Here is a 27,449-nt window from a genome sequence, read left to right as displayed (position 1 = left end):
CACACACACACACACACACACACACACACACACACACACACACACACAGAGAGTAAATATCATTCACCTTTCATCATTTTAAAAATAAAAGTGTTCCAAGAAAAGTCTTTCATTCTATAGTTTAGTTAGGTGCTAAAGTTGGTGATAATGTGGGGGAGTGGGGTGCAACAGAGGGCAGGGACGGGAGGGAGGGTTGAGGGGGGGTTCCACATAACGTCTGATTGCACTCAGGTGTAATAGTCCAAGAAAGGTTGGAACCACTGTTCTATTCAATATAGGATCTTTCATCACCAGACCACTCTGCTATCGCCTTAACTCATAGAAGACCCTTTCTGTCAAATACTGGTGCAAGGTATTTCAAACACGAAACATAGTGGGGATTTCTGAAAACATCTTCCATGAGAGACGCCGAACCGTCGGCGATTTGGAAAAACTTCCCCCACTCGGAAGTGTGGCTGTGCGAGGTAAGCGACATGAGGCTCAGTGCACTGTAGTAGACGGCGCAGGTGCCGGCCGCTTGCACGTCGTCGACGAGGGCCTGCAGGGGGTAGCTGTCCGCCTCAGCCGCCATGTCCAGGCGACGCAGGAGCGCCACCAGCGTGCCGTGGTAGTCGGCCAGCAGTGCGTCCAGGTGGTCGCGGTGCACCTCCACGCTGGCGTTCCTGTACAGGAAGTGCAGCAGGTCCGCTGCCCCACTGTGCACCTTGCTGCCCTGAGACAGAAAAACAGTAATTCTGTAACATCTTTACTGGACAACTCTGAGGTGGTACAAAATGGTTCAAATATCTCTGCGCACTATGGGCTTAACTGCTGAGGTCATCAGTCCCCTAGAACTTAGAACTACTTAAACCTAACTAACCTAAGGACATCATACACATCCATGCCCGAGGTAGGATTCGAACCTGCGACCGTAGCGGTCGCGAAGTTCCAAACTGTAGCGACTAGAATCGTGAGGTGTTACAGATTAAGAGGAACACCATCTGGCTAGAAACGTTAAGAACCTAGAAGGAATGATTCAGTGATTCAAGTTAAATGAGGAAAAAATATACAGATGCTATATTGCTTTCGGTCAAGATATATGCACATTGATTCGGTTGGGCTGAGAGAGAGCCGTCGTATCTTCACTGGGGTAAGTCTGATCACAGCTATTGTAACCAACTCTACATTTCCTGCATGTTGCCACTTCTTTGGTACTGTCGTGCAAGCTTCTCACTAACAAGTTCTATTGGGAAAAGTTTAGAAGGTGGTCCAAGGCAGGAGTGGGCTGATGTTCACTGAGATCACAATTCCCAAAGGAAAAAGTTAAAAGCCTTTATATTTCTACAAATTTCACTTCCTAAATTTCACAGTTCCAGGGAATAAAGTAGCATGAAAACCAAAGGGTCTCAAAAATGACCAGGAATTCTAAAGCTTAAAAGCTAAGTTTTGAGCAAAATGTTTTTCAGGAACTTGTGAGGGGGTCTGCTTGCCTGGATGGGCTTGCGTCCTGATATCTTAACATTTCAGCCAAGCAGATGTGCACATGCAAATTCAAATGGTTCAAATGGCTCTGACCACTATGGGACTTAACTTCTGAGGTTATCAGTCCCCTAGAACTTAGAACTACTTAAACCTAACTAACCTAAGGACATCACACACATCCATGACCGAGGCAGGATTCGAACCTGCGACCGTAGCGGTCTCGCGGCTCCAGACTGTAGCGCCTAGAACCGCTCGTCCACCACAGCCGGCTGTGCATATGCACAGACTGGCTGTGCATACTACCAACAACAAATCTAACACAGTTCGTGGATACACAGGAACAACAATCAAATCACAAGAAGCTGACTAAGGGAAGTGGCAACGGCCTTGCCGCAGAGGATACACCGGTTCCCGTCAGATCACCGAAGTTAAGCGCTGTCGGGCGTGGCCGGCACTTGGATGGGTGACCATCCGGGCCGCCATGTGCTGTTCCCATTTTTTGGGGTGCACTCAGCTTCGTGATGCCAATTGAGGAGCTACTCGACCGAATAGTAGCGGCTCCGGTCACAGAAAACCATCATAACGATCGGGAGAGCGGTGTGCTGACCACACGCCCCTCTTATCCGCATTTTCAGCTGAGGATGACACGGCGGTCGGATGGTACCGATGGGCCTGAAGACGGAGTGCTGACTAGGCGAAGACAGGAAGCAAAACAGAAAAAATGACTGACTTTCACAACGTAGGTGAAACCGACAAACAGAAACAGTACTACTCTTACTTACAAGCTTAAGTACACACAGTCTCCAGGCTTGTTTCTATAATTATGATGCTTAGTGGAATGCTTATTAAGATGATGATGAAGAAATTAGTGCACACATCGACTTTCTATTATGCGAATTATGATGTTGTCAAACCTGCGAGACTTTGTTGCTATTATACAGTAGTTCTTCATTGTGTGAAACATCAACTCAAATATTTGCACATACACTGATGACCCAGAGCATTGTGACCACCTGATTAATAGCTTGTTTGACTGTCTTTGAAACGAAATACATCACTGACCATGCGTGTTAGGGATCCGACAGTTTGTTGGTAGGTTTGTGAAGGTATGCAACATTAGATGTCTATGCGCAGATCATGTGATGGCACCCAATAGAGACCCCAAATTGGTTCCGGAGGATTCACATCAGGCGGTTTTGGTCGCCGAGATATCAACGTCAGTCCACTATAATGATCTTCAAAGCACTGTAACACGTTCTGGCTCTGAGACATGGACAGTCATACTGCTGAAAGGTGACATCAAGCATGAAAAGGTGCAGGTGGTTCGCAGCTCTCAGCGTGTCTTCGATAGCGCAGGAAAATGTCTCCCACAGCACAATACTGCTCTCGCCAGCCTGCGTCCGTGGCACGCTACACGTTTCGAGTCGCCGTTCATCTCGATGACGATGTATGTGAGGACGATCATAGACTTTTTTCCTTTTTTTGAGTCATCAGTCTAACAGTCTTCTCATTGGTTTAATGCGGCCGAACACGAATTCCTCTCCGGTGCCAAACTCTTCATCTCAGAATACCACTTGCAGCCTACGTCCTCAATTATTTGCTGGGTGTATTCCAATCTCTGACTTCCTATACAAGTTTTACTCTCTACCGTTCCATCTAGTACCATGGAAGTTATTCCCTGCTGTCTTAACAGATTTGCTATCATCCTGTCTCTTCTCCTTGTCAGTGTTTTCCACATATTCCTTTCCTCTCCGATTCTGCGCAGCACCTCCTCGTTCTTCACCTTATCAGTCCACCTAATTTTTAACATTTGTCTGTAGCATCACAGCACAAATGCTCCGATTCTCTTCTATTCCGGTTTCCCCACACCCCATGTTTCACTACCATACAATCGGTGCTCCAAACGTACATTCTCAAAAATTTCTTCTTCAAATGAAGGCCTATGTTTGATATTAGTAAAATTCTCTTGGCCAGGAATGCCGTTTTTGCCAGTGCTTTTGATGTCCTCCTTGCTCCGACCGTCATTGGTTATTCACTGGTTGTTTCGTTGTCTAGGTAGCAAAATTCCTTAACCTCATCTACTTCGTGACCATCAGTCCTGGTGTTTAAGTTTCTCACTGCTCCATATCTGCAACTTCTCATTACTTTCGTCTTACTTCGATTTACTCTCAATTTACTGTACTCATCACACTGTTCATTCCATTCAGCACCTCATGGAATCCTTCTTCACTTTCACTCAGGACAGCAATGTCATCAGCGAATCATATCTTTGATATTCTTTCACCTTGAATTTTAATTCCACTCCTGAACCATTCTTTTATTTCCATTATTGCTTCTTCGATACACAAATTGAACCGTAGGGAAGAAAGACTACATCCCTGTCTTATATCATTTTTAATCCGAGCACTTCGTTCTTGGTCGTCCACTCTTACTATGCCCGCTTGGCTCTCGTACATATTGTACATTATTCGTCTCCCCCTATAACTTACGCCTATTTTTCTCAAAATTTCGAACACCTTGCACCATTTTATATTGCCGAACGATTATTCCAGGTTGAAAAATCCTATGAACGTCTCTTGATTTTTCTTTAGTCTTGCTTCCATTATCAACCGCAACGTCAGAATTGCCTCTCTCGTGCCTTTATGTTTCCTAAAGCCAAACTGATCGTCATCTGACTTATCCTCGGTTCTTTCCATTCTTCTGTATGTTATTCTTGTCGTCAATTTGGATGCATGAGCTGATAAGCGGACTGTGCTATAATTGTTCCTCTTGACAGGTTCAAAATGGCTCTGAGCACTATGGGACTTAACTTCTGAGGTCATCAGTCCCCTATAACTTAGAACTACTTAAACCTAACTAACCTAAGGAGATCACACACATCCATGCCCGAGGCAGGATTCGAACCTGCGACCGTAGCAGTCGCGCGGTTCCAGACTGTAGCGCCTAGAACCGCTTGTCCACATCGGCCGGCTCTTGACAGGTCTTGCGGTCTTAGGAATTGCGTGGATGACATTTTCCCAAAGGTCACATGGTATGTCGCCAGACTCATATATTCTACACACCAACGTGAACAGTCGTTGTGCTTCCACTTCCACAAATGATTTTAGATATTCTGATGGAATGTTATCTATCCCTTCTGCCTTATTTGATCTTCAGTCCTCCAGAGCTCTCTTAAATTTCGATTCCAATGCTGGATCCCCTGTCTCTTCTGAATCAATTCCTGTTCGTTCTTCAATCACATCAGACAAATATTTCCCCTCATAGAGGCTTCAGTGTACTCTTTCCACCATCCGCTCTCTCCTCTGCATTTAACAGTGTAATGCCCACTGCACTCTTAACGTAACTACCCTCGCTTTTAAGTTCATCGAAGGTTGTTTCGACTTTCCTATATGCTGAATTAGTCCTTCCGACAATCATTTTTAGACCTTTCACATTTTTCTTGCAACCATTTCGTCTTTTTCAAAAAAAAAATTTCTTGAATTTCTCTGAACATTTTTGTACTTTCTTCTTTCATAGATCAACTGTGGTATTTGTTCCATTACTCACGGTTTCTTTGCAATTACTTTCTTTGTACCTATATTTTTCTATCCAACTTCTGTGATTGCCCTTTTTAGAGATGTCCATTCCTATTCAACTCTATTGCGTCCTGAGCTACTCCTTATTGCTGTATCTATATCCTTAGAGAACTTCAAGAGTGTCTTGTCATCCCTTAGTACTTACGTATCCTACTTCTTTATCCTACTTCCTGACTAATCTCTTCAACCTACTCTTCATTACTAATAAATTGTGATCTGAGGCTATATCTGCTCCTGGGTATGCCTTACAATCCAATATCTGATTTCGAAATCTTTGCCTGACCATGACGCAATCTAAATGAAATCTTCCTGTACCTCCTGGCCTGTTCTTAGTAGACTTCCTCCTCTTGTGATCTTGAACAGAGTATTCGCTATTACTAGCTGAAATTTATTATATAACTCAATTAGTCTTTCTCCTCTCTCATTCCTTGTCCTGAGCCCACATTATCCTGTAACGTTTTCTTTTACTCCTTCCTCTACAACTGCTTTCCAGGCCCTCATGACTGTTAGATTCTCATCCCCCTTTACATACTGTATTACTCTTTCAGTATCCTAGTATACTTTCTCTATCTCTTCACTGTCAGCTTACGAGGTCGACATGTATACCTGAACTGTCGTTGTCTGTATTGGTTTGCTGTCGATTCTGACAAGAATAAGCCTATCACTGAACTGTTCAAGATAACAAACTCTCTGCCCTACCTTCCCATTCATAACGAATCCTGCTCCCGTTATACCATTTTCTGCTGCTGTTGATATTACCCTATACTCATCTGACCAGAAATCCTTGTCTTCTTTCCATTTCACTTTACTGACCCCTACTACATCTAAAGTGAGCCTTTGCATTTCCCTTTTCGGATTTTCTAGCTTCCCTACCACGTTCAAGCTTCCGACATTCCGCGCCCCGACTCGTAGAACGTTATCCTTTCGTTGGTTATTCAGTCATTTTCTCATGGTGACCTCCCCTTTGGCAGTCCCCTTCCAGAGATCCGAATGGGGACTTTTCCGAAATCTTTTGTCAATTACAGACAACATGTACTGTGGATCCAGGTTATGTGTATTTAATGCAGTGGTTCCCATTGACTTCTACAGTCTCATGGTGTTAATCATTGCTGATTCTTCCGCCTTTATTGGCAGTTCCCCAACCCAAGGACAAGACAATTCCCTTAACATTTGCTCGCTCCTCCGCCCTCCTTGGCAAGGCCGTTGGCACAGTGAGGGTTCCTTCTTAGGCCGTAAGTCTTCGGCCGCCAATGCTGATTATCAATCAAAATTCAAGCGGCAGCGAGTTTCGAACACGGGACCGAGAACGCTTTCATTACTAGTCAAATACGCTACCCCTACACTGCGGGTGCGGGTTGCCAGGTATCAAGTGTGGCAAAAATGTGACGCTTTCGAAGAGCCGGCACATTTTGGCTGATCGACGGTCGAGTCACGATTCCCCTTTGCCCATTGCAATCGTAATACGCCAGCGATGTTTACACCCACATTACCGAGTCTAACCGCATTGCTTTCCTATTTTAGAACATTCCTCGGATTATTTTGCGAAAGATTTAAATGTCAATATTAACAAGCACTATAACCTTGTAACTATCTTTCCCAGAGCTTCTGAGTACAATTATGAAACGTATACAGTTCCTTGAAAAACTCACACTTGTTTTGATATCTTGGTTGGTACCAGACTCAGCATTATCCGCCGGCCTAAGTGGCCGAGTGGTTCTAGGTGCTACAGTCTGGAACCGCGCTACCGCGACGGTCGCAGGTTCGAATCCTGCCTCGGGCATGGACGTGTGTGATGTCCTTAGTTAGGTTTAAGTAGTTCTAAGTTCTAGGGGACTGATGACCTCAGAAGTTAAGTCCCATAGTGCTCAGAGCCATTTGACCCATTTTTGAGCATTATCCATACATAACATTATGTGCCCCTTAGCATACCATTATTCTCAGAAAACCTTGTTTCGATATCTGGAACGGTTCACGAAGTAAAAGGTGTGCTACGACTTCAGCGACCCACCCTACGTATTGTAAACAGCTAATGTCATATCACACTTCCATGGGGCACTCCTGAAATTACCTTTACATATGTCGATTTTGTTCCATTAATAGCGACGAGTTGTGTTCTCTCTGCAAGAAAGTCTCGAATCCTGCCGCAAGTCTGGTCCAGTACTCGGTAAGTTGGAGATCTTTTCACTTAATTTCAGTGTATGATGGTGTCAAATGTCTACCTGAAGTCTAGGAACACTGCATCAACCTAAGTGTTGACGCCTACAGCACTGTGGATCTCATGGAGTTACAGAGTGAGCTGAGTTCCACAAGTTCGCTGTTTCATTTTTTAAGGAGATTTTTTATCTTCGAAAACGTCACAATATGCTAGCATAGAACATGTTCCAATAGTCTACAACAGATTGATGTCATTGACAGGGACCTATAATTATGTGCAGCTGTCCTACAACCCTTCTTAAAAACGCTTCAAGTGGTGTATGTATTTTCGAAAGCATAATTTCAACCCAAATACCAGCTCTTAAAATAGAGCATTGATGATGTAACACAATGAAAGCAGTGTTGTCCAATCTCCTGACAGAGTAAAGTCTAATACTTTGTTTATATTTGATGATGTTGCTGTAAGAAACCAAGATTAAATACAGAAATATTTCCGCTTTGGTCGTTACAAGGTGGTGGCTGTCTTTCATTTGAGCCAAACATACAGCAAAATTCCAAAATGGTTAGTGATAAAACACATATTATTGTCATGTTCAAGATAATAAGAATTAAAATCAAATTTATCAAGTGCATATAAATGTGAATGACCTTCAAGGAATCTGTGACGATATACGAAGTTTGCTAGAATCGCACAATGTATGGGGTTTTTGTTAGTGATGATATAAGACCGTTGAATGATGGTCGATGCAGATGAAATTTGCAGAAGCTTCTTTTTAAAAGATAATGTACTAATATGTAATTCTACCAGTGGCTCTGAGCACTATGGGACTTAACATCTATATTCATCAGTCCCCTAGAACTTAGAACTACTTAAACCTAACTAACCTAAGAACATCACACAACACCCAGTCATCACGAGGCAGAGAAAATCCCTGATCCCGCCGGGAATCGAACCCGGGAACCCGGGCGCGGGAAGCGAGAACGCTACCGCACGACCACGAGCTGCGGACAATTCTACCAGTACATTGCGTACTATGGACAAGTACAGTCAACTGATGTGTTCTCACAAATGAATCAAAATATTCAAATGTGTGTGAATTCCTAAGGGACCAAACTGCTAAGGTCATCGGTCCCTAGACTTACACACTACTTAAAATAACTTATGCTAAGAACAACACACACACCCATGCTCGAGAGAGGAATCAAAACTCCGGCGGGAGTGGCCACGTAATCCGTGACATAGCGCCCTAGACCACACGGCCACTCCGCGCGGCCACAAATGAATCTACAGAGCCTTGAAAGCTCAATTACTTATATACTTCTAGACCAACAAAACTACTCAATATGTTTATTCTCATACAAAATATTAAACGAGCATCGGGTGTTGTGACTTGGTAAGACAGCCAAGCCACTAGGAGGAAGCCGAAAGGCACGCGTTTAAGCTCACGCAGGCTGGCGTGAGGCCTGGAAAAGGTAAAGTAATTATACTAGCAAAAAAGGTACGTAGCTCCTGGAATACTTAACTTTAATTCATAATTGGTGAACATCGGTCTGACGGTACATGCATCACAAGATAAATAGCAAATGATAATGGCGCCTTGCTAGGTCGTAGCAAATTACGTAGCTGAAGGCTATGCTAACTATCGTCTCGGCAAATGAGAGCGTAATTTGTCAGTGAACCATCGCTAGCAAAGTCGGCTGTACAACTGGGGCGAGTGGTAGGACGTCTCTCTAGACCTGCCGTGTGGCGGCGCTCGGTCTGCAATCACTGATAGTGGCGACACCCGGGTCCGACGTATACTAGCGGACCGCGGCCGATTTAAAGGCTACCACCTAGCAAGTGTGGTGTCTGGCGGTGACACCACATCGGGAATCTATGGAACACTAGAAGAATTTAATATATTAACGGATCAGTTGATGGGCCATAATACTTCACTTGCTTGTGAAGATAATCAATCATAGATGGTAATCACACTGTTATCCATTACACTATGGAAAAATTCGTATAATATCATACATTCATTCTGAGGGGATGATGCATTGGCCAACACACGTTTTTATGTCGATGCAAAAACTGAAAATATCAACGAAAATCTTACATTCTATAGCAGGAACCTCGAGAAAAGAAATTAAAATCTTAAAAGCTGTACTACAAAAATTGAAATTACTAGAAAGGTTAACACAATTTCTAAGAGAACTGGTCAGGATATCAACGCACATTACGATGAGATTGAGCAGCAATTAAATATAGAATTCGAGAGAATGTGGAGGAGAATGATTACGCTAGCAGCAAGGACTTGTCACTCGTAGGAGGTATGACAATACTCCATTCTGGAGTTATCAAAATGGTTCAAATGGCTCTGAGCACTATGGGACTTAAGATCTGACGTCATCAGTCCCCTAGAACTTAGAACTACTTAAACCTAACTAACCTAAGGACATCACACACATCCATGTCCGAGGCAGGATGCGAACCTGCGACCGTAGCGGTCGCGCAGTTCCAGACTGAAGCGCCTAGAACCGCTCGGCCACACCGGCCGGCCTCTGGAGCTGTCACGAAAGTACCAAGGATATAAATGCCTGAGAAGAAAACATTGACAAAAGTATTATGGATATAAATGGTTGGCAAGAAAGCATAACAGAGGTATGGAGAAGAAAGCACCAGCAAAATTATCAGGGATATAAATACTTGAGAAGAAACCATCGACAAAGGTATCTATGATATAAAAGCTCGAGAAAATAGAAGCGGCAATGTATCAGGGATGATAATTCACGAGTGTAAAACCGTGTCAGACCCATTTTAAAATTATTCAACAGTTTAAGTGTAAATGTTGATGAAACTGACAAAAATCTCCCAAACAACAAATCAGAGTATGTAAGTTGTACACTATCTCGAAGTCTGTTTAGTACACAACAGCACATACATGAAACGTAAATTCATTTAGGCACGTAAGGCCACTCAGCAGAACTTATGGTCGCTGAAAGTTGGGTTGTTGGAAAGAGATGTTTAAGGCTGTTACTGAATCCCTAAAAAGACTCTCGCACACGTCTGTAAGACGGATGAAGGCACAGAAGAAGGTGAAGGAAATACCGTTATTCATTTCGTTACCCGTCATGAAGATATCAAGGAAGATAAAACATATGGAGTCAGCAGGGTACACCGTTTAAATTTAACTAAACGTGCTTCCACAACCACAGCAATGTATCACGTGAAAATATTACTTCGCCCGCGTTCGCGAGTCCAATTTAGCACTACCAGCAACCGTTGGCACGGCATGTGTGCGAAAAATAGCGTACTGCATTTGATTTGTTGCTGCGCCAGAGATGCTACCCCTTGTGATCTCACCAGCACGTGTCGACCCACGTGACAGGCTACTACACGTCTGGTGAGGTTTTACACCCTTACACACGATTCCTTATCCTTACCGTCCCTCTCCCCTGCAGCTTCCACTTTGTAAGGTGAAATCTAAGCAAGATGACCATCAATCAAGATGAAGACCATATCAGTGGATCCAACTGCTGGACACCAGGGCACCAGGCACATCATCCGCAAATCGGCCCTCTGAGAGGTGAAGCACCACTCCTGCCCCCCCCCCCCCCTCCCCCCATGGGCACACACGCAATCAACGCTTCATACCATCCCACAAATTCTCCAAGCTGCAAGACACAACACATTCACCCACTCAGAAGATCAGAGAGCAACAACCACCTCCACCACCAACATTCCCCCTCTGGCAGCAGCACCAGAGGTAGTCCACCTTGCTAAAATGATAGAAGCCATGAGTGAGGCAGTCGTCCCTCTGAATTAAATTTCTGTAAATCGCAGCTCAAAACAGCTGCAGCAAAGGTGGCCCTCACGGCTAGCACAAAAACGTACAACACTCAAAATGGCTTTTAGATCGCATGGCCTAAAGATATGCATATTAAATGCATGCCTAACCAGGTGGAAGAATTCTGACAGTTTTTACTGGAAGAAGACAATGGACATTTGCCTGCTTACAGTGGCACATCTGAAACAAGGCGTCCATGATGGAGTGTCAAATTATACATGCCGCGTAAGAGACTAACCCACAGCTGGGCGCAGAATGGTTGTCTATGTTAGGAGGTCACTGCACCATCATCCCTGTCCCCTGACCAACCTGACGATGTTAGAAGCCAACACAGATACAGTGTATCCACCCTTCAAGGGGAAACCTGAAGCGACCAGACTTCGAATCCCTGCTGTCCCTTCAAGGCAGGCTATTCATCGGAGGGAACTTGAATGCGAAAAACGTAATCTGGAACTCCGGCTTGATCAATATCAGCGAGAGGCGGCTGCTCCAAGACGCCAAAAACTATGATGCCACAATCATTGGCCCACATATTATACAGGGCCAGAGCCCAACTAACGTAGCACCATGCTGACGCACTGATTAAAGGATTATCATTTATTATCACCGTGAGCACGAGTTTGGGCTTGCCATCAAACCACTTCCCTGTGGTATTCAACATAGACCTACACAGTGTAGCACCGCATCCATCACTGCCGGGCTGGACCTCAAGGGTATAAGACGTCTTTGTGAGAGGTCGCCGGCAAGCTGGGTGACAAAGCAAATGCACTTTCGGTTGTGTTTGCAGGTAATTTCCCTCCAGTTGATGAGCCACGTGACCCAGAAAACATAGAACTGGTCACTGAACGTCTGCACCAGTTCATGCCAGACCCAGAGGGAGGCGACGAAATTGAACTATCATCAATATAAGGAGTGTTGCTGCAGCTCAGAATTCTATTTGCCAATAAAGCAGCTAGATTAGACATGCTGACAAACTAGACACTAATGGAAATGCCACAGACCACAGCTGCAGTGCTGCCAAAATCATTCAGAGGCATCCTGAGTACAGGCAGCTGCCACAAGATGTGGATATAAGTCCAGAAAGGATCACTGCCTGCCTCGCAGCTGACAGGCCCATAAGCCTCGTGCCACCAGTTTCTAAACTCCTCAAGCATCTGTTCCTGAGCTGGTTTCTCCAGCATATCGAAGCATGCCAGATGCTACTTGAAGAACTGTTCTGGTTCAGAAGCTGCCATGCCACAACCCACCACCAGCGGCGTCTCATCGAGGAGGCTATGCATTCTACTGAGAGGTGGGAATACTTCGGAGCAGTATTTCTAAATGTCTCTCTTGCCTTCGATAGCATGTGGCACAATGGCCTCCTGCATAAAATACGCGTACAGGAAGCGACAGTGCCCCACGTTCAACTGCTGAAGTCCTACCTCACCGACCACACATACCATAACGAGCACAATAAGGGGAATCAAGCCAGTGACACACCCTAGCCAGAGTCCAACAACCAACAAGGGAGCGTGTTGGGACCCTTGCAGTAGGACGCAACGGCACTATCCGCGGACAGCATGATGCTGTAGCTGTGGTGCAGGAGCACCAGGTTCCTATAACACTGCCTACAAAGAGCAACAGATGCGCTCACTGACTGGGGAAAAAAGTGGTCTGGTCTTCAACAATACAAAAACACAGGTGATCAGCAGAGGCAGACGACCGTTCACAGCTGCCGTGCCACCCTTACTTGTGCCAGTACTCCCATCCTATGAAGAAGCACCACGTATTACTTGGGCATCACTATGAACAGACGCCTCATCCGGGAGCACCATTCAATAAGCTACACCAGAAAGCAATGTGTAGACTGAGGACCGTACACCTGTCGCTCAACCGGGAGTCATCACTGGAAGAAGGACTTAACATTACATTTTACTTCATACTGGTGCACCCATTGTTAAAGTATGTTGCAGTAGAGTGGGGGAAGTCCACCCTGAAGAACATGCTGTACCTCCCATGGGACATTCCCACCATGGAGATACAGGAACTCACTGTAGTCCCATTACTGCAAGATAGGTACTGTCAACTGACCACACATTCTACAGGAAGTGTGTGAAATCCAGCAACAAACTAATATTTGTACTAGGTAAACGAGTGGACACTCAATGGCTACATATGCTGAACACACAACAATAGCAGCATAAGTGAAAGAAAACCATAGTCGCCAAACACCAAGCAGTGCTCTCCATGGAGAGGAAAAGAACTCCAGAGTCGACAAACACCAAGCGGTGATGTTTGTGGGGAGACAAAAATGTTTGTGAAACTTCAATGTAGATGACCATCAGTTGTTTATTTTTATGCTCAATGCTACCGGTTTCGATCAGTAAATCATTATCAAGCGGAAGCCCAACGGACAGACAAAACATTTAAAGTGCACAGGTCACAATATGCTGCCAAAATAAATAAAAAATATGGCTTTAAAAAACGTAGAAATTTCTTATAAAGCGTTACTAGCTTGCCACTAAAGCATTTGAAGTGAACAACTTCGATGTAGGTAGAAAAACATGCGACTCTATTTTGCTTTATTTGGTTGAGTTACATAGCTACAGTGGCTGACTACACTCCAAATGAAATCGTAGACATGATTACTACGTTAGGAGAGCACAATGGTGTTTTTGTGCACGCGGTTGCATTTTATGCTAGACGATTTCCTAACTGACGACACTCAAGTATCGTCACCTTTCGCGATCTCTGTGAATGAGATCGGGATAGACGGTTACATCTTGTACGTCCTCGTCATGAACATGGAGAAAATGAGAAACGCGTCATAGTCGTTCTTGCAGTTGTCAAGCTAAATCCCCATATTAGGTCAAAGCAAATTCAAACGGAACTATGATTATCGAAGTCAACGAATCTCAGAATCCTAAATGCGTGGAGATTTCATACTTACAGTATCACATTGACCCACAAACTAACACTTTCGTTCGAGGAACGCCTTGTATTTCGTATCTGACCGTACATCATCAAGAGGTGTTCACATCTGTTTCCTGATGAAGCTACATTTACAAATACTGGTTAATTAAGTAGGCACAACTGTCATTACTGGTCGGATATCCATCCTCACTGGTATAGAACTGTTGATGGCCAACATCGTTGTTGCCTCAACGTTTGGTGCGTGACTGTCAGTGGCTATCTGATTGGTGCCAAATTTTTAACGTTAATTTTATAGAAATATTGAGAAACCATTTACCTGGGTTACTTGAAGCTGTTGACACAGAGACAGATAAGGAATGTCGATGCAAGTGGATGGTGTACTGCCACATTACTCACGTATCATAAGGACATTTTTAAATGAATAATATCCATACTAACGGCTTGGACGTGGTGGCCCCTTCCTGTGGCCCGCTTGTTCATCCGATCTAACTTTCGCTGATATTTACCTTTCGGGATATTGAAAAATATTTGTTAACAGCAGCAGCCAATGACAAGAGAAAACATGATGGATCGTATCCGGAGAGCTAGTGCAATCGTTCCACAAGGCGTCCTGCTTTCCAGTGTCAGACATTTCTTAAGGAGGATTAATTTGTGCATTGAAGCAAATGGTGACCACTTTGAGCACATGCTCAGCGGTTAATTTCCACGCACAAAGTGTAAGACACGGGAACTCTTTAAATTAAGCACTCTAAGGATGAATGGTGAGGGGAGTCACTCAGCTACTTGTAAATCAATTATCTACTTTTTACTTATAACTGGTCTGTTTTTCAAATGTCAAAAGAACATTTCTACATTGTGACGCATTTATTTGTGCCAATAAACGCATTAATTAAAACTTAAAGTTCAAACTTCTCTTCCCTCTTTCCTAATCCAATGTCACAAATAGGGGCTTCCATTAAACAAAACTCAACCTTCGAATGACCTTCGATTATTAGCTTTAACATCAAGATTATTGGTAATGAATAGTGACCACTTACGCTCCTTCGAAATTGTATCGAACATCGTATTCCGCTGCATCCCTCCTCATTTCTGCTTAATGCTTCTTAGAACTAAAAACATGTTTGCTTATTTGAACTTCATTGAACAATACCAAGACGTTGAATAATGTATCACTGTATACTTAACATTTGCCGCTTTTTTTCTGGTCTTGAATAAAATATTACAGCAGCCATTTTTTTAAAAAAAAATCAATTTAACCTCCTTAGTCGCCTTGAAAATCATGTCCAAGGTCACCCATTAGTAGAAATGCGTGACCCTCTTTGCCACCTGCAACTTTTACCTAAAATATTTTGCTGTATCTCATCTCCACCCTGACTTACTCCTGATTATGGATTAAAAGCGGCCACCATGTATACACCTAACATGCTGTGTATGGACAAGGATGTAAGCCCCCTCGCATTCGTGCTAGAACAGTCCTAGAGAGTATGCATAACTGGCAGATTAAAACTGTGTGCCAGACCGAGACTCGAACTCGGGACCTTTGCCTTTCGCGGGCAAGTCCTCTACCAAAAATGGTTCAAATGGCTCTGAGCACTATGGGACTTAACATCTATGGTCATCAGGCCCCTAGAACTTAGAACTACTTAAACCTAACTAACCTAAGGACATCACATAACACCCAGTCATCACGAGGCAGAGAAAATCCCTGACCCCGCCGGGAATCGAACCCGGGAACCCGGGCGTGGGAAGCGAGAACACTACCGCACGACCACGAGCTGTGGACAGTCCTCTACCAACTGAGCCACTCAAGCACGACTCACGCCCCGTCCTCACAGCTTTACTTCTGCCAGTACCTCGTCTCCTACCTTCCAAACTTAACAGAAGCTCTCCTGCAGACCTTGCAGAACTAGCACTCCTGAAAGAAAGGATATTGCGGAGACATGGCTTAGCCACAGCCTTGGGGATGTTTCCAGAATGAGATTTTCACTCTGCAGCCGAGTGTGCGCTGTTCGAGTCTCGGTCCGGCACACAGTTTTAATCTGCCAGGAAGTTTCATATCAGCGCACACTCCGCTGCAGAGTGAAAATCTCACATATAATCTTGATACATCACACCTATTTTAGCATGGGATACCGCACTCGTAAACACAGATACTGAACTAGAACTTTTCACCACTGTAGATAGGCTGTTGTTTATTGATGCGAGATTTCTGGAGGACATAGCCCATGCGCCAAGGTAAATAACCCACAAATGCATGAAATGTTCAAGAACACATCTTCCAATTCAAGTTTCATCATGTACGTTGATGTGAACAATTTAAACACTTTCGCCATGCAACAATGTCTAGCAACTGGAGGGTTTCGATGACTAAAAAAATCCTAGTGTGTGTGTGTGTGTGTGTGTGTGTGTGTGTGCGAGTATGTTTGGACCTTATGATTATCACCACAATGACACTCATTAAAACAAACGAATGTGAATAAAACATCTAAAATAGTTGCATACTCCTGTACTCAAATTGACTACACAGTCACTCCATCTCTCATTCGCTAAAACAACCAAAAAAAGTAAAAGTAGCTATACATGAAATTGGAACACAAGTAAAACGACATAGGAGCACATGGAAATGTCACTGGCTGATCACTTAAAAAAAACATAGGTGATCCAGTCACCCTGTTAACACATTTAAACCATCTCCCTAATATCTCGGGAAAAATGGTGGAAAATTAACAAACATTAAAACTTGAACCACATTCATTTGAACGTTACTTAAAACAGAGGGCAGATCCGTCGGGAAATCCGCCGCGGCATGCTAGTCCGAAAATAAAACACAATCGAATAAAATGTGGTGCACAGTGATCTGTACGCCACAAGCACCACACATGTGACGGATAAGGAGGACATCGTCCCGTCAACATGGCTGGAAAGAGGTACGCCATGACCACGTTGCGTCCTTTATTTGACGGAGCTTATTGTCTGTTACTTCCAGCCACTCATCCTCCCACTGACGCAAAACTCTAGATTTAACAGTGAGGCTATAGGAGGCAGAGGGATGGCACATTGAAATAGCTGAGGGTCATGATACTCCTAGTTGGTTGCTATATCTGCCCTTTCGTTCCCCGCAATACCCATACATCCTGGTAACCAGCGGAACTCACTTCCTTTCCCAGCTGTTGTAGTTGTCGGAGCCCATCCTGGATATTCTGGAGTACTTTATCTGCTAGGTACAAACGTTGTAGACAGCGAAGCGCACTCAGAGAATCTGAACAGACAAGGAATATAGCACTGGAAGAACGTCTTATCTGCTCCAGTGCCTGCAAGATCATATATAAATCTGTGTCCAGTACAGTGAAGTCTTAAGGCAGTTGGGTGGTGAGTACACAATCCGGGAAAAGAACAGAGCAAACAACGGAGTCACCATGCTTAGACCCATCTTTAAAGACAGCTACATAGTAGTGATGCTCATATAAAATGTCAGAAAATATATTAAAAACGGAAGTAGGAGTGTAGCCTCTCTTGCACTGCACTAAACCGAAAATTACCCTGGGCCGCTGCAATAAAGATAGTGACTGCCAGTTAAAACACTGGATTAGTGGCTGTACGTGCTCCACATCAAGTGGCGCCAGCAAATTCTGCACACGGATGCCAAATGGCACTGTAGCTCGTGGACGTTTGGAGAAAAGGCGTTCCAGAGCGGGAGAATAACAGTATGGTATGCAGATGAAGTCAGAGCTGTGAGGACCTTACATACCTGATGCACCGTGAGGAGCTGTCGGCGGATGGTGAGTGGTGGTTCCCCACCCTCGGCACAGAGACTGAGTGTGGAACTGGTCCAGTAAGCACCTGTGGCCAGCCTAATCTCATGTTGGATAGCGTCAATAATCTTCGTTAGAAGGCCTCGCTGACCCATACATTGTGCATCCATAGTCCAGCCGTGAACACACAAAAGCCCTATAAAACTGGAGCAGACGCGCTCTGTCTCTTTCTCAAGACCTGTGACTAAGGCACTCTGAGATATTCAGTGCCTCACTTTCGGGACTCTCGAGTGTGGTAACCACGACAGTTCAGAGTAAAAAATAAGGCCGAGAACCCTCACTGTGTCTTTAAAATGTAGAATGGAATCCCTTATACGTAAGTCAGATAAATTAAAAATACGACAAGAATGATTAAAATGTACATACAGAAATTCATCTGTAGAAAATTGAAAACCCGTTTCTGCTTCCCACTCTCCTAACATCCACACAGTAAGTTGCAACTGACTGACAGGTCGCTTTGCAACAATGGAGAAGGAACAGAAAACAGGAAAATCGTCCCAGGAGTAGTGTACAGGACTCCTTACCGTAGCTGTACTACTGTTAATGGCTACGGCAAAGAGGGCAACACGTAAAACGCTGTCCTAAGGGACACCATTCTCCTGTTTAAAACCGAGCGGGGTGGCGCAGTGGTTAGACACTGGCCTCGCATTCGGGAGGGCGACGGTTCAATCCCGCGTCCGGCCATCCTGATTTAGGTTTTACGTGATTTCCCTAAATCACTCCAGGCAAATGCCGGGATGGTTCCTCTGAAAGGGCACGGCCGACTTCCTTCCCAATCCTTCCCTAATCCTATGAGACCGATGGCCACGCTGTCTGGTCTCCTTCCCCAAACCAACCAACCAACCAATCCTGTTTAAAACGATCTGACAACGTGTCACTAATTCAGGTCTTAAAAAACTGCTGAGACAAGAAAAGTCATATGAAGATGGGGGGAGGGGGGGGGATGGCCACAAAAGCCCCATTGAAGCAGTTCCGAAAGCAAACCATGTTTCCAAGTGGTGTCATACGCTTTTCTGATGTCGAAGATTGTGCCAACACAGTGATGTTTATGTAGTAAAGACTGCTGAACAGTCGCCACTAGTAGGGTTAGGTTGTGGACAGTGGACCGAAATCTCCAAAATCCACCCCAAGAGCGGGTAAGAAAAAGCATGGTCTCTAACAACAAGGCCAGATGACGGTTAACCATTGGTCAAGAGTCTTTCCTGCACAGATCGTTAAGGTGACAATCTGGTAACACGACATGTGGAGTCCTTTCCTGGTTCGACGATAGATACCGAAATTCCCTCTGTCCACAAGCTGGGGAAATGTCCTGTCTGCCACATGAAATTAAAATATTCGAGCAGGATTTCCTCTGACACTGCCAGCAAATGTCGGAGCATGCAGTACAGGATCAGGTCGCGACCGGGTACAGTATCACGAGTCTCAGACAGCGTCAATTCCAGCTCGCACGTGGAGAAAGGGTGGTTGTAAGCCAGAATTGTTAGATCTGAAGTCAAACTTTCCTCTCTATACATAAGCACGGAAGTGACGAAACGCTGGATCCTGACTTGCATTGGCTCTAGCTTTCGCAAAATGATCAGCCATCATCTGAGCGAAGCCTCTGGGTGTTGTTTGGAGAGACACCTGTTTCAGCACTGCTGCTATTGTGTTCACCAGAAATCCTCTGGATGACTTCCCACACTTTTGTAGGACAAGGGGAAAGATTGAGGGAATTTAGGAACGCTTTCCACCTTTTCTTGTACTACTTAATTGCGTATGGAGCTTTGGCTCCCGAGATCCGAAAGGGGTTTGTCTGCTGAGCTGTCGATGAGCTGCCTGCCTGTGCCGGATTGCTGAACGGCACTCATCTGTCCACCAAGGCACAGGTCACCTCCTAAGATGACCTGAAGACATTAGGCTCGATAAGTCAGCGGTATGATGGATATGGTATGCTTGATATAGTCCACCCATTCCTGCACACTGTCACGATGTTCAAACACAGCCAACTGGCTGAACAGCACACAAAAAAAAATGGTTCAAATGGCTCTGAGCACTATGCGACTTAACTTCTGAGATCATCAGTCGCCTAGAACTTAGAACTAATTAAACCTAATTAACCTAAGGACATCACACACATCCATGCCCGAGGCAGGATTCGAACCTGCGACCGTAGCGGTAGCCCGGTTCCAGACTGTAGCGCCTAAAACCGCACGGCCACTCCGGCGGCGGACAGCACACAGTTAGCCCCGCTGATCATCTCTCTCGATGGATTCTGTTCAAGCAATTCCCCATCCAGTAGGTGAATCCACAGTGGGGAGTGGTGACTGGACTGAAGGTCAACAGTTGCTTCACATTGTGATGAGTCTGCAAGGGCTGGAGAGCCGAAATAGAGGTCGATGGCTGAGGATGACCCAGTAGCAGCCGAGTGGGACTGCCCCAGTTGAGGATGCACAGCTCCTGAGACGTCATAAGGTTCTCCAGCACTCGACCGCTGGAGCAAGTATAGTTTGAATCCCATATTACATTACGGGTATTGAAATCACCCAGCGGTAGAAATGGGTAAGGGAGTTGTTCGATAAGGGATGTGAGAGCCTCAGAGTCTACTGCATCTTAAGGAGGTAAGTACAGGGAGCAAATAGTCATCTGACTCCCATGAACTGTAATGGTTACTGCTTGTAGGTCAGTAATCAAGGAGAGAGCAAAGGAGTGATGCGTGTCATTGACAAAGGCAGCAACATCTCCCTTGGCCCTTTCCCCAATCAAGTCGTCATTAAGGTGGAGGGTTATATTGTTAGCATAAGGGCAACAGTGGCTTTTAAATGTCTTTTCTGTAAACACAAGCATTGGGATTGTGCCTGGGCCACGTATTTCAGTTCCTCCACAAAAGTCCTGAATCCATTCGTGATTCACTATAGTATGGAAGCCATTTATCACAGGGATTGCACCTGCACCACGTCTTTCCCACCAGGGGAAGGAGCCTACAGAAGATGGTCAACCTTGGGGCTAGATGGCTGCCCTGGGCTGACTTCGAATTCCATTGGCTCTGAAGCAGAAGCAGCAGAACCGTCACGTCAAATGACTTCTACCGCCTGTTTTGCCTGTGGTGGAAGCTTCGCATTTGCGTTATTGGCCTGCGAGGGCTTTGTGGGGACTACCGCAGCAGTTTTGGGTTTTTTAAAAGGTTCTGCCTTGGAGCTCCACAATGGTGGTGACAGTGGCTTTCTTTGATATTCTCAGAGGGGCTGTGGGCTCCAAAGCAACAGCAGCTTCACAAGCACACTGACAAACATAGGTACTAGTGCTGACATTGACAACCTCCATTGGCATACAAGGATTGGCTGTCGAAACAGGCTTCTTAAGGGCTGAAGTAAAAGATGTAGTGAATGTGGGAGGCTTCATGGTACACAAAACGGGTCAGAACACAGTTGCAGAAACAACGAAACATACATACCAAATTTAAAGAGACGCAAAATCCCCAAGATTGAAAATCTGTTACAGAAGCTCGAAATTTAGCGCGGACTGAAATGCGAGATGCTTATAACAGTTTCCACAACAAAACTTTGTCTCGAAACCTGGCAGGAAATCCAAAGAGGTTCTGGTCGTATGTGAAGTATGTTAGCGGCAAGAAACAATCAATGCCATCTCTGCGCGATAGCAATGGAGATACTATCGAAGACAGGCTGCCAAAGCAGAGTTACTAAACACAGCCTTCCGTAATGCCTTCACAAAAGAAGACTAAGTAAATATTCCAGAATTCGAATCAAGAACAGCTGCCAACATGAGTAACGTAGAAGTAAATATCTTCGGAGTAGTGAAGCAACTTAAATCACGTAAAAAAAGTCTTCTGGTCCAGACTGTATACCAATTAGGTTCCTTTCGGAGTATGCTGATGCATTAGCTCCATACTTAACAATCATATACAACAGTTCGCTCGACGAAAGATCCGTACCTAAAGACTGGAAAGTTGCACAGGTCACACCAATATTCAAGAAAGGTAGTAGGAGTAATCCACTAAATTACAGGCCCATATCGTTAACATCGATATGCAGCAGGATTTTAGAACATATATTGTGTTCGAACATTATGAATTACCTCGAAGAAAACTGTCTGTTGACACACAGTCAACACGGGTTTAGAAAACATCGTTCCTGTGAAACAACTATCTCATTATTCACATGAAGTGTTGAGCGCTATTGACAAGGGATTTCAGATCGATTTCGTATTTCTGCACTTCCGGAAGGCTTTCGACACTGTACCACACAAGCGGCTCGTAGTGAAATTGCGTGCTTATGGAATATCGTCTCAGTTATGTGACTGGATTTGTGATTTCCTGTCAGGGAGGTCACGGTTCGTAGTAACTGATGGAAAGTCATCGAGTAAAACTGAAGTGATTTCTGGCTTTCCCCAAGGTAGTGTTATAGGCCGTTTGCTGTTCCTTATCTATATAAACGACTTGGGAGACAATCTGAGCAGCCGTCTTTAGTTGTTTACAGATGACGCTGTCGTTTATCGACTAATAAAGTCATTAGAAAATCAAAACATATTGCTAGACGATTTAGAAAAGATATCTGAATGTTGCGAAAATTGGCAGTTAACCATAAATAACGAAAAGTGTGAGGTCATCCACATTAGTGCTAAAATAAATCCGTTAAACTTCGGTTACACGATAAATTAGTCAAATCTAAAGGCCGTAAATTCAACTTAATACCTAGGAATTACAATTACGAACAACACATAGAAAATGTTGTGGGGAGGGCTAACCAAAGGCTGCGTTTTATTGGCAGGACACCACTTAGAAAATGTAAGAGACCTACTAAGGAGACTACCTACACCACGCTTGTCCGACCTCTTTTAGAATACTGCTGTGCGGTGTGGGATCCTTACCAAATAGGACTGACGGAGTACATCGAAAAAGTTAGAAGAAGGGCAGCACTTTTTGTATTATCGCGAAATATGGGAGAGAGTGCCACAGAAATGATATAGGATTTTACAGGATTTGGGCTGGACATCATTAAAAGAAAGGCGTTTTTCGTTGCGACGGAACCTTGTCATCAAATTCCAATCACCAACTTTCTAGTCCGGATGCTAAAATATGTTGTTGACGCCGACCTACATAGAGAGAAACGATCACCACGATAAAATAAGGGACATCAGGACTCATACGGAAAGGTATAGGTGTTCGTTCTTTCCGCATGCTATACGAGATTGGGATAATAGATAATTGTGAAGGTGGTTCGATGAACCCTCTGCCAGGCACTTAAATGTGATTTGCAGAGTATCCATATAGATGCATTTAAGCGCACCCAAATGGCCGCTTCGTCTCATAGCATTTCATGCAAATTGCATAAAAGGCAAGTTTGGAAGCATCTGTGTGCTCTTTACATTTCACTGAAAATTATCCTTACTGTTCGGTGTACCTCATGTTACAAGATGCACACCATATTTTATATTCTCCGACTTGTTCTAATTTACTTTTGTCTTTAGCGATCTCATGCATTAGACTTTATCTGACTGGATTTTTCGCTTGGAATGCTCATGGTTGAATATATTCCTCAGTTTTTCTGAGATTTCTTCAAAATATGGAACAGCAACGATCTTTTTGTCCTTCACTAGTTACTTTTTCTGTTTTCTGTTTCCCTGTGGTCAGTCACCATACTTAAATCGTATCCACTGTTTTCTGCTATCTGTTTATGATGTTTCACTCATTCGGTCTATCCGCTATACCTACTGGTACACTAAATTCTCTATGTGCTAAACTACTAAATGCAGCATTTTTAATAATTCGCAGGTGACATGATTAATTAGGAATCACATCTGTTGCTGCTACTAATTTTCTGAATATCTTGAAGTCACGCCGTCTGTTTTTCCTCGTTATCTCTAGGTCCAACAACTGAATACGATTATTACTTTCGAGCTCCACAGTAAAGATGATTTTCTCATGGCACTCATTGAATTTACTATTAAATAATGTGTCGTCTACAGAACATTTAAAATATGCTAACGTTTGCATCAAAGAATTTTCAGATTTTAAAACGTTCTCTTCTAAACTGCTAATAAATATATCCAACCAAAATGCTGGATCCCATAGCCTTTCCACGTTTTGGGGTGTTAAGCAAGAAATAGTTGAAATCAGTGACAAGCCCAGCAGCTCTGAAAACTCTGTCCTTTCCAATATGGACCTTTTCATGCTTGAGTACATTATTTTTAATAATTTTGACATCTACTGGAATTTTAGAATACCATTTTTAGTATGATGGGAGGCTATTTGGGAGGAATCAATGATCGGCTTGTCTTTAATTTCGTTAACGAAGGCGATATTGTTACACACTGAGTAGTAGCCTCTAAAAAACCTATTTAGTAACTTTGTTAATTTTTAACGATTGGTCTCATAGGCTGATTTACAAACTCACCAATTAGTTAACTCTTTAGATATTTCAGTAATGGCGTTGTTATCAAAAAATTCTAATGTTTCCCTGATGTATTCATCTTCCTTAACAACCACTATAGTGTTCCCTCCATCTGCCTTAGTAACAATCACTTTACTACCTTCCGTTCATTCCTGATTAACGGATTTTATTGTATTCTGTCCTTATTACTTTTCTGATATTTGCTACCATTCTCCCATTTACTTAATTAAATTTCCATGGTCTTGCACATCTTGTGCCGTAAAAGCCCTACTTTGTTACGATTAAGTTTCACTAAGTCAACCGCCAGTTTAGCAACAATAATTGTCATCCTTGCATTCTCTTGTCAAACTATCAAACAGTGGCTCAGTTTTTTGTTTCAGGCCTTGATTCAACCCTCCAGCGGGCACGTCTATGTATAAAGTGCGCCAACCGCAAGTCAGGTTGTCTTGCTACGTTCAGTTGTTGTTTTACAACTGTGAGCCCGTACCTATTGCTTCATTATTGCTTCAACTAACACTGTTTTGTATGTCCAAGTGCGCAGCAGTAATATAAAATAAACAGCGAGCTAGGTGAAAAAAAATTTAAATCATTTGCGATACGTGCAAGAACAACGCCCCACATTCCAAGCTATCAGCAGAATCCCACAATGAGGCACTTGTCTATGAGATAATTAGTAATCGGAAAAGCGTCTGGCTGGGATCTGATGCAACTGCGATGTTTAACTTGAAGAAAGCTGCTCGTTGCATGTGTGCAAAGTACGCCGCGCGTCTGCTCGTGCTACGAAGATCGAGGGTTGAAAGTATATTTTCTTCTTCTTTAAACACGGTGTCTTTCTGATTTGCGTCTCTTGGATAGAAGTTAAAAGTTTGTGGTTTATTTTACCCTCCCTGCTTTACCTGCGATTTTACCGAATTTTAGCGACATCTTATCCCTTCAGTTTCTTTTTAATGCATCCTTTCTACTATACATTGTCAACTTAACTTTTCGCTTTCTCCCAAATGCGCTCGTGCAGCTTATCTCAAGTTTTAACCAGCAACACGACTAATTATCTTGTTATCTTATCTCTCTTCTCACAAAAGCAATTAATTTCAGTGTGTTCCCACCGTATCTTGGCTTTAAAATTGTTACTTCTTCTGTTCTAGATTGCTGATCACCTGTTTCCATCTTTGTATAATTTGGGATAAGACCGTTTCTAACATATTCTTTCTTGAATTTTTCTGACTTTTTTAAGCAATCTGGATTTAAGATTCTTATATTTACATAAACACCTCACAGTCTTCACTGGAACCGGCATTCTAATGTTATCTGTCCTAAGCACTGGAGGTAGCAGTTGTGAAGATAACCGTTACCATTATGTAGCATGTAAATTCAGATGTGAGAAATGTAAACCACAGCTACATGTTTAGCGAGTCAAGTTCCCATCATCTTGACACAGAAGCACTTAAAGCACATAGAAGCAGCAAGATCTGATACTCTGGTTCACTTCTTCATACGACCACTTGTTCATCAAAGTGTTCCCTTTTCTATAGAGGTGACACAGGCCACATCTGCTTGTCGCAACAGCCACCGTCCTGGACACTGACTTGTTCTGTAAACAGAACAATGGCGCCAGCTGACAGCACTGAGTCACCAACCATTCCACAGCATTCCAGAGATATAATACCACTGCCCTGTTCCCAGCTCACGTGGAGACTGGCTGAAAGGAACTTGATACTACAATGAGATTCATTTCTAAAAGCCTGCCATGACCACTTCTTTAAGGAAAGAAGCAGAAAACATGTACAAACAAAAAAACTGCACCAAATCACTATACTATAATGATAAGGCCACAATGTTTATAAACAGGTGAAATCTTAACTATGAATTATATGCTGGACAGGACAGAGACGATGATATGAAAAATAGTGTGTGCAATGCAAATTATAGATGGTTGGAAAGCGAGAAGTATTTAGAGCGTCCGAAATATACAGAAGATACCAGATATCGAGTCTAAGAGAAGGTTAACTTTCTTTGAACACCTCATTCAAATGAATCAGAATGGGCAAACGTATATTTCTTTCAGGAGTGCTAGTTCTGCAAGGTTCGCGGGAGAGCTTCTGTAAAGTTTGGAAGGTAGGAGACGAGGTACTGGCAGAAGTAAAGCTGTGAGTACCGAGCGTGAGTCGTGCTTCGGTAGCTCAGTTGGTAGAGCACTTGCCCGCGAAAGGCAAAGGTCCCGAGTTCGAGTCTCGGTCGGGCACACAGTTTTAATCTGCCAGGAAGTTTCATATCAGCGCACACTCCGCTGCAGAGTGAAAATCTCATTCTGGAAACATCCCCCAAGCTGTGGCTAAGCCATGTATCCGCAATATCCTTTCTTTCAGGAGTGCTAGTTCTGCAAGGTTCGCGGGAGAGCTTCTGTAAAGTTTGGAAGGTAGGAGACGAGGTACTGGCAGAAGTAAAGCTGTGAGTACCGGGCGTGAGTCGTGCTTCGGTAGCTCAGTTGGTAGAGCACTTGCCCGCGAAAGGCAAAGGTCCCGAGTTCGAGTCTCGGTCGGGCACACAGTTTTAATCTGCCAGGAAGTTTCAAGTTTCGTATATTTCTTGATTTCTGGACAAAAACTATAACAGTAACCTAGGTTACAGGAATACGAAAATGACTAGCAAGGGAAAAGTATCAAGGAATCCAAAATAACAGAAATAAATTTTTAAGCAGAGAATAATAATTTTACAACGCTTGCAAGGCAGAAAAAAATAAGAAGTCAGTAAAACTCGGACATAAGGAAGGAAAAGAAAACATGGGGAGAAGATGAAGTTTCAGAAGAATAGAAAGAAAACGAACTCAAACTGTTACACGGAAAGGAAATGCACTTACCTGAAAATCTATGAGCCTAACATCTATATTATTTCCACCCACATTTGCAAACATGTAGTTGTACTTCCAACAGTCGCCGTGCAGAATAACTGGTAGCCTTACTTCCGTTGACCTCCAGTAGTTGAAGAAGTCGTTTGTGAATTTTTCTGCAAGCCGTTCATACTTTTCAGCGTAGCTTTCGAACCCACTGTGAGCTCTAAGCTGCCGGGCCGCGGCTTTGAAGAGATGGTCAGAGAACTGCCTGTAGTACTCCTGCAGACCCTCATTCATGGTATCCTTTGGGTCAAAGAGCGTTTTGTAGTGTGGCCGGTCCCTGAGGACCCTCGCGGAGGCGGCGTGCAGGCGGGCGTAGGCGCGCACCACTGCTGCACACTGCTCGTAGTCCAGGGGGAGCGCGGCATCCGCCGTCCTGAAGCCCGCCGGCGAGAGGTCCTCTATGGCGAGGAACGGGACGGGGCTTCTAC

General features: G+C 43.9%; 1 protein-coding gene and 1 pseudogene across 1 annotated transcript; one reads left to right on the top strand and one right to left on the bottom strand.

Annotated features, from left to right (window-relative positions):
• Positions 1-27,449, bottom strand: LOC126146815 (uncharacterized). The gene is made up of 2 exons (XM_049915645.1): positions 26,986-27,449; positions 1-712 (listed from the first exon to the last, which is right to left on the bottom strand). Exons 1-2 carry the CDS (start codon positions 27,253-27,255, stop codon positions 317-319), a joined length of 666 nt encoding a protein of 221 aa, XP_049771602.1. The 5' UTR covers positions 27,256-27,449; the 3' UTR covers positions 1-316.
• LOC126164259 (5S ribosomal RNA) lies at positions 1,839-1,956 on the top strand (annotated as a pseudogene).

Source organism: Schistocerca cancellata, chromosome 2 (assembly GCF_023864275.1).
Source record: "Schistocerca cancellata isolate TAMUIC-IGC-003103 chromosome 2, iqSchCanc2.1, whole genome shotgun sequence".
In the NCBI taxonomy this organism is placed as follows: Eukaryota; Metazoa; Arthropoda; class Insecta; order Orthoptera; family Acrididae; genus Schistocerca; species Schistocerca cancellata.
Note: the sequence above shows the minus strand (reverse complement) of the source record. Positions and strands in the feature narration are given on the sequence as shown.

Coding starts and splice junctions, on each gene's coding strand:
- LOC126146815 (XM_049915645.1), bottom strand. CDS start 27,255: ATGAATGAGGGTCTGCAGGAGTACTACAGGCAGTTCTCTGACCATCTC. Junction 713..26,985: donor TTAGGCTCATAGATTTTCAG/GTAAGTGCATTT, acceptor TTTCTGTCTCAG/GGCAGCAAGGTGCACAGTGG.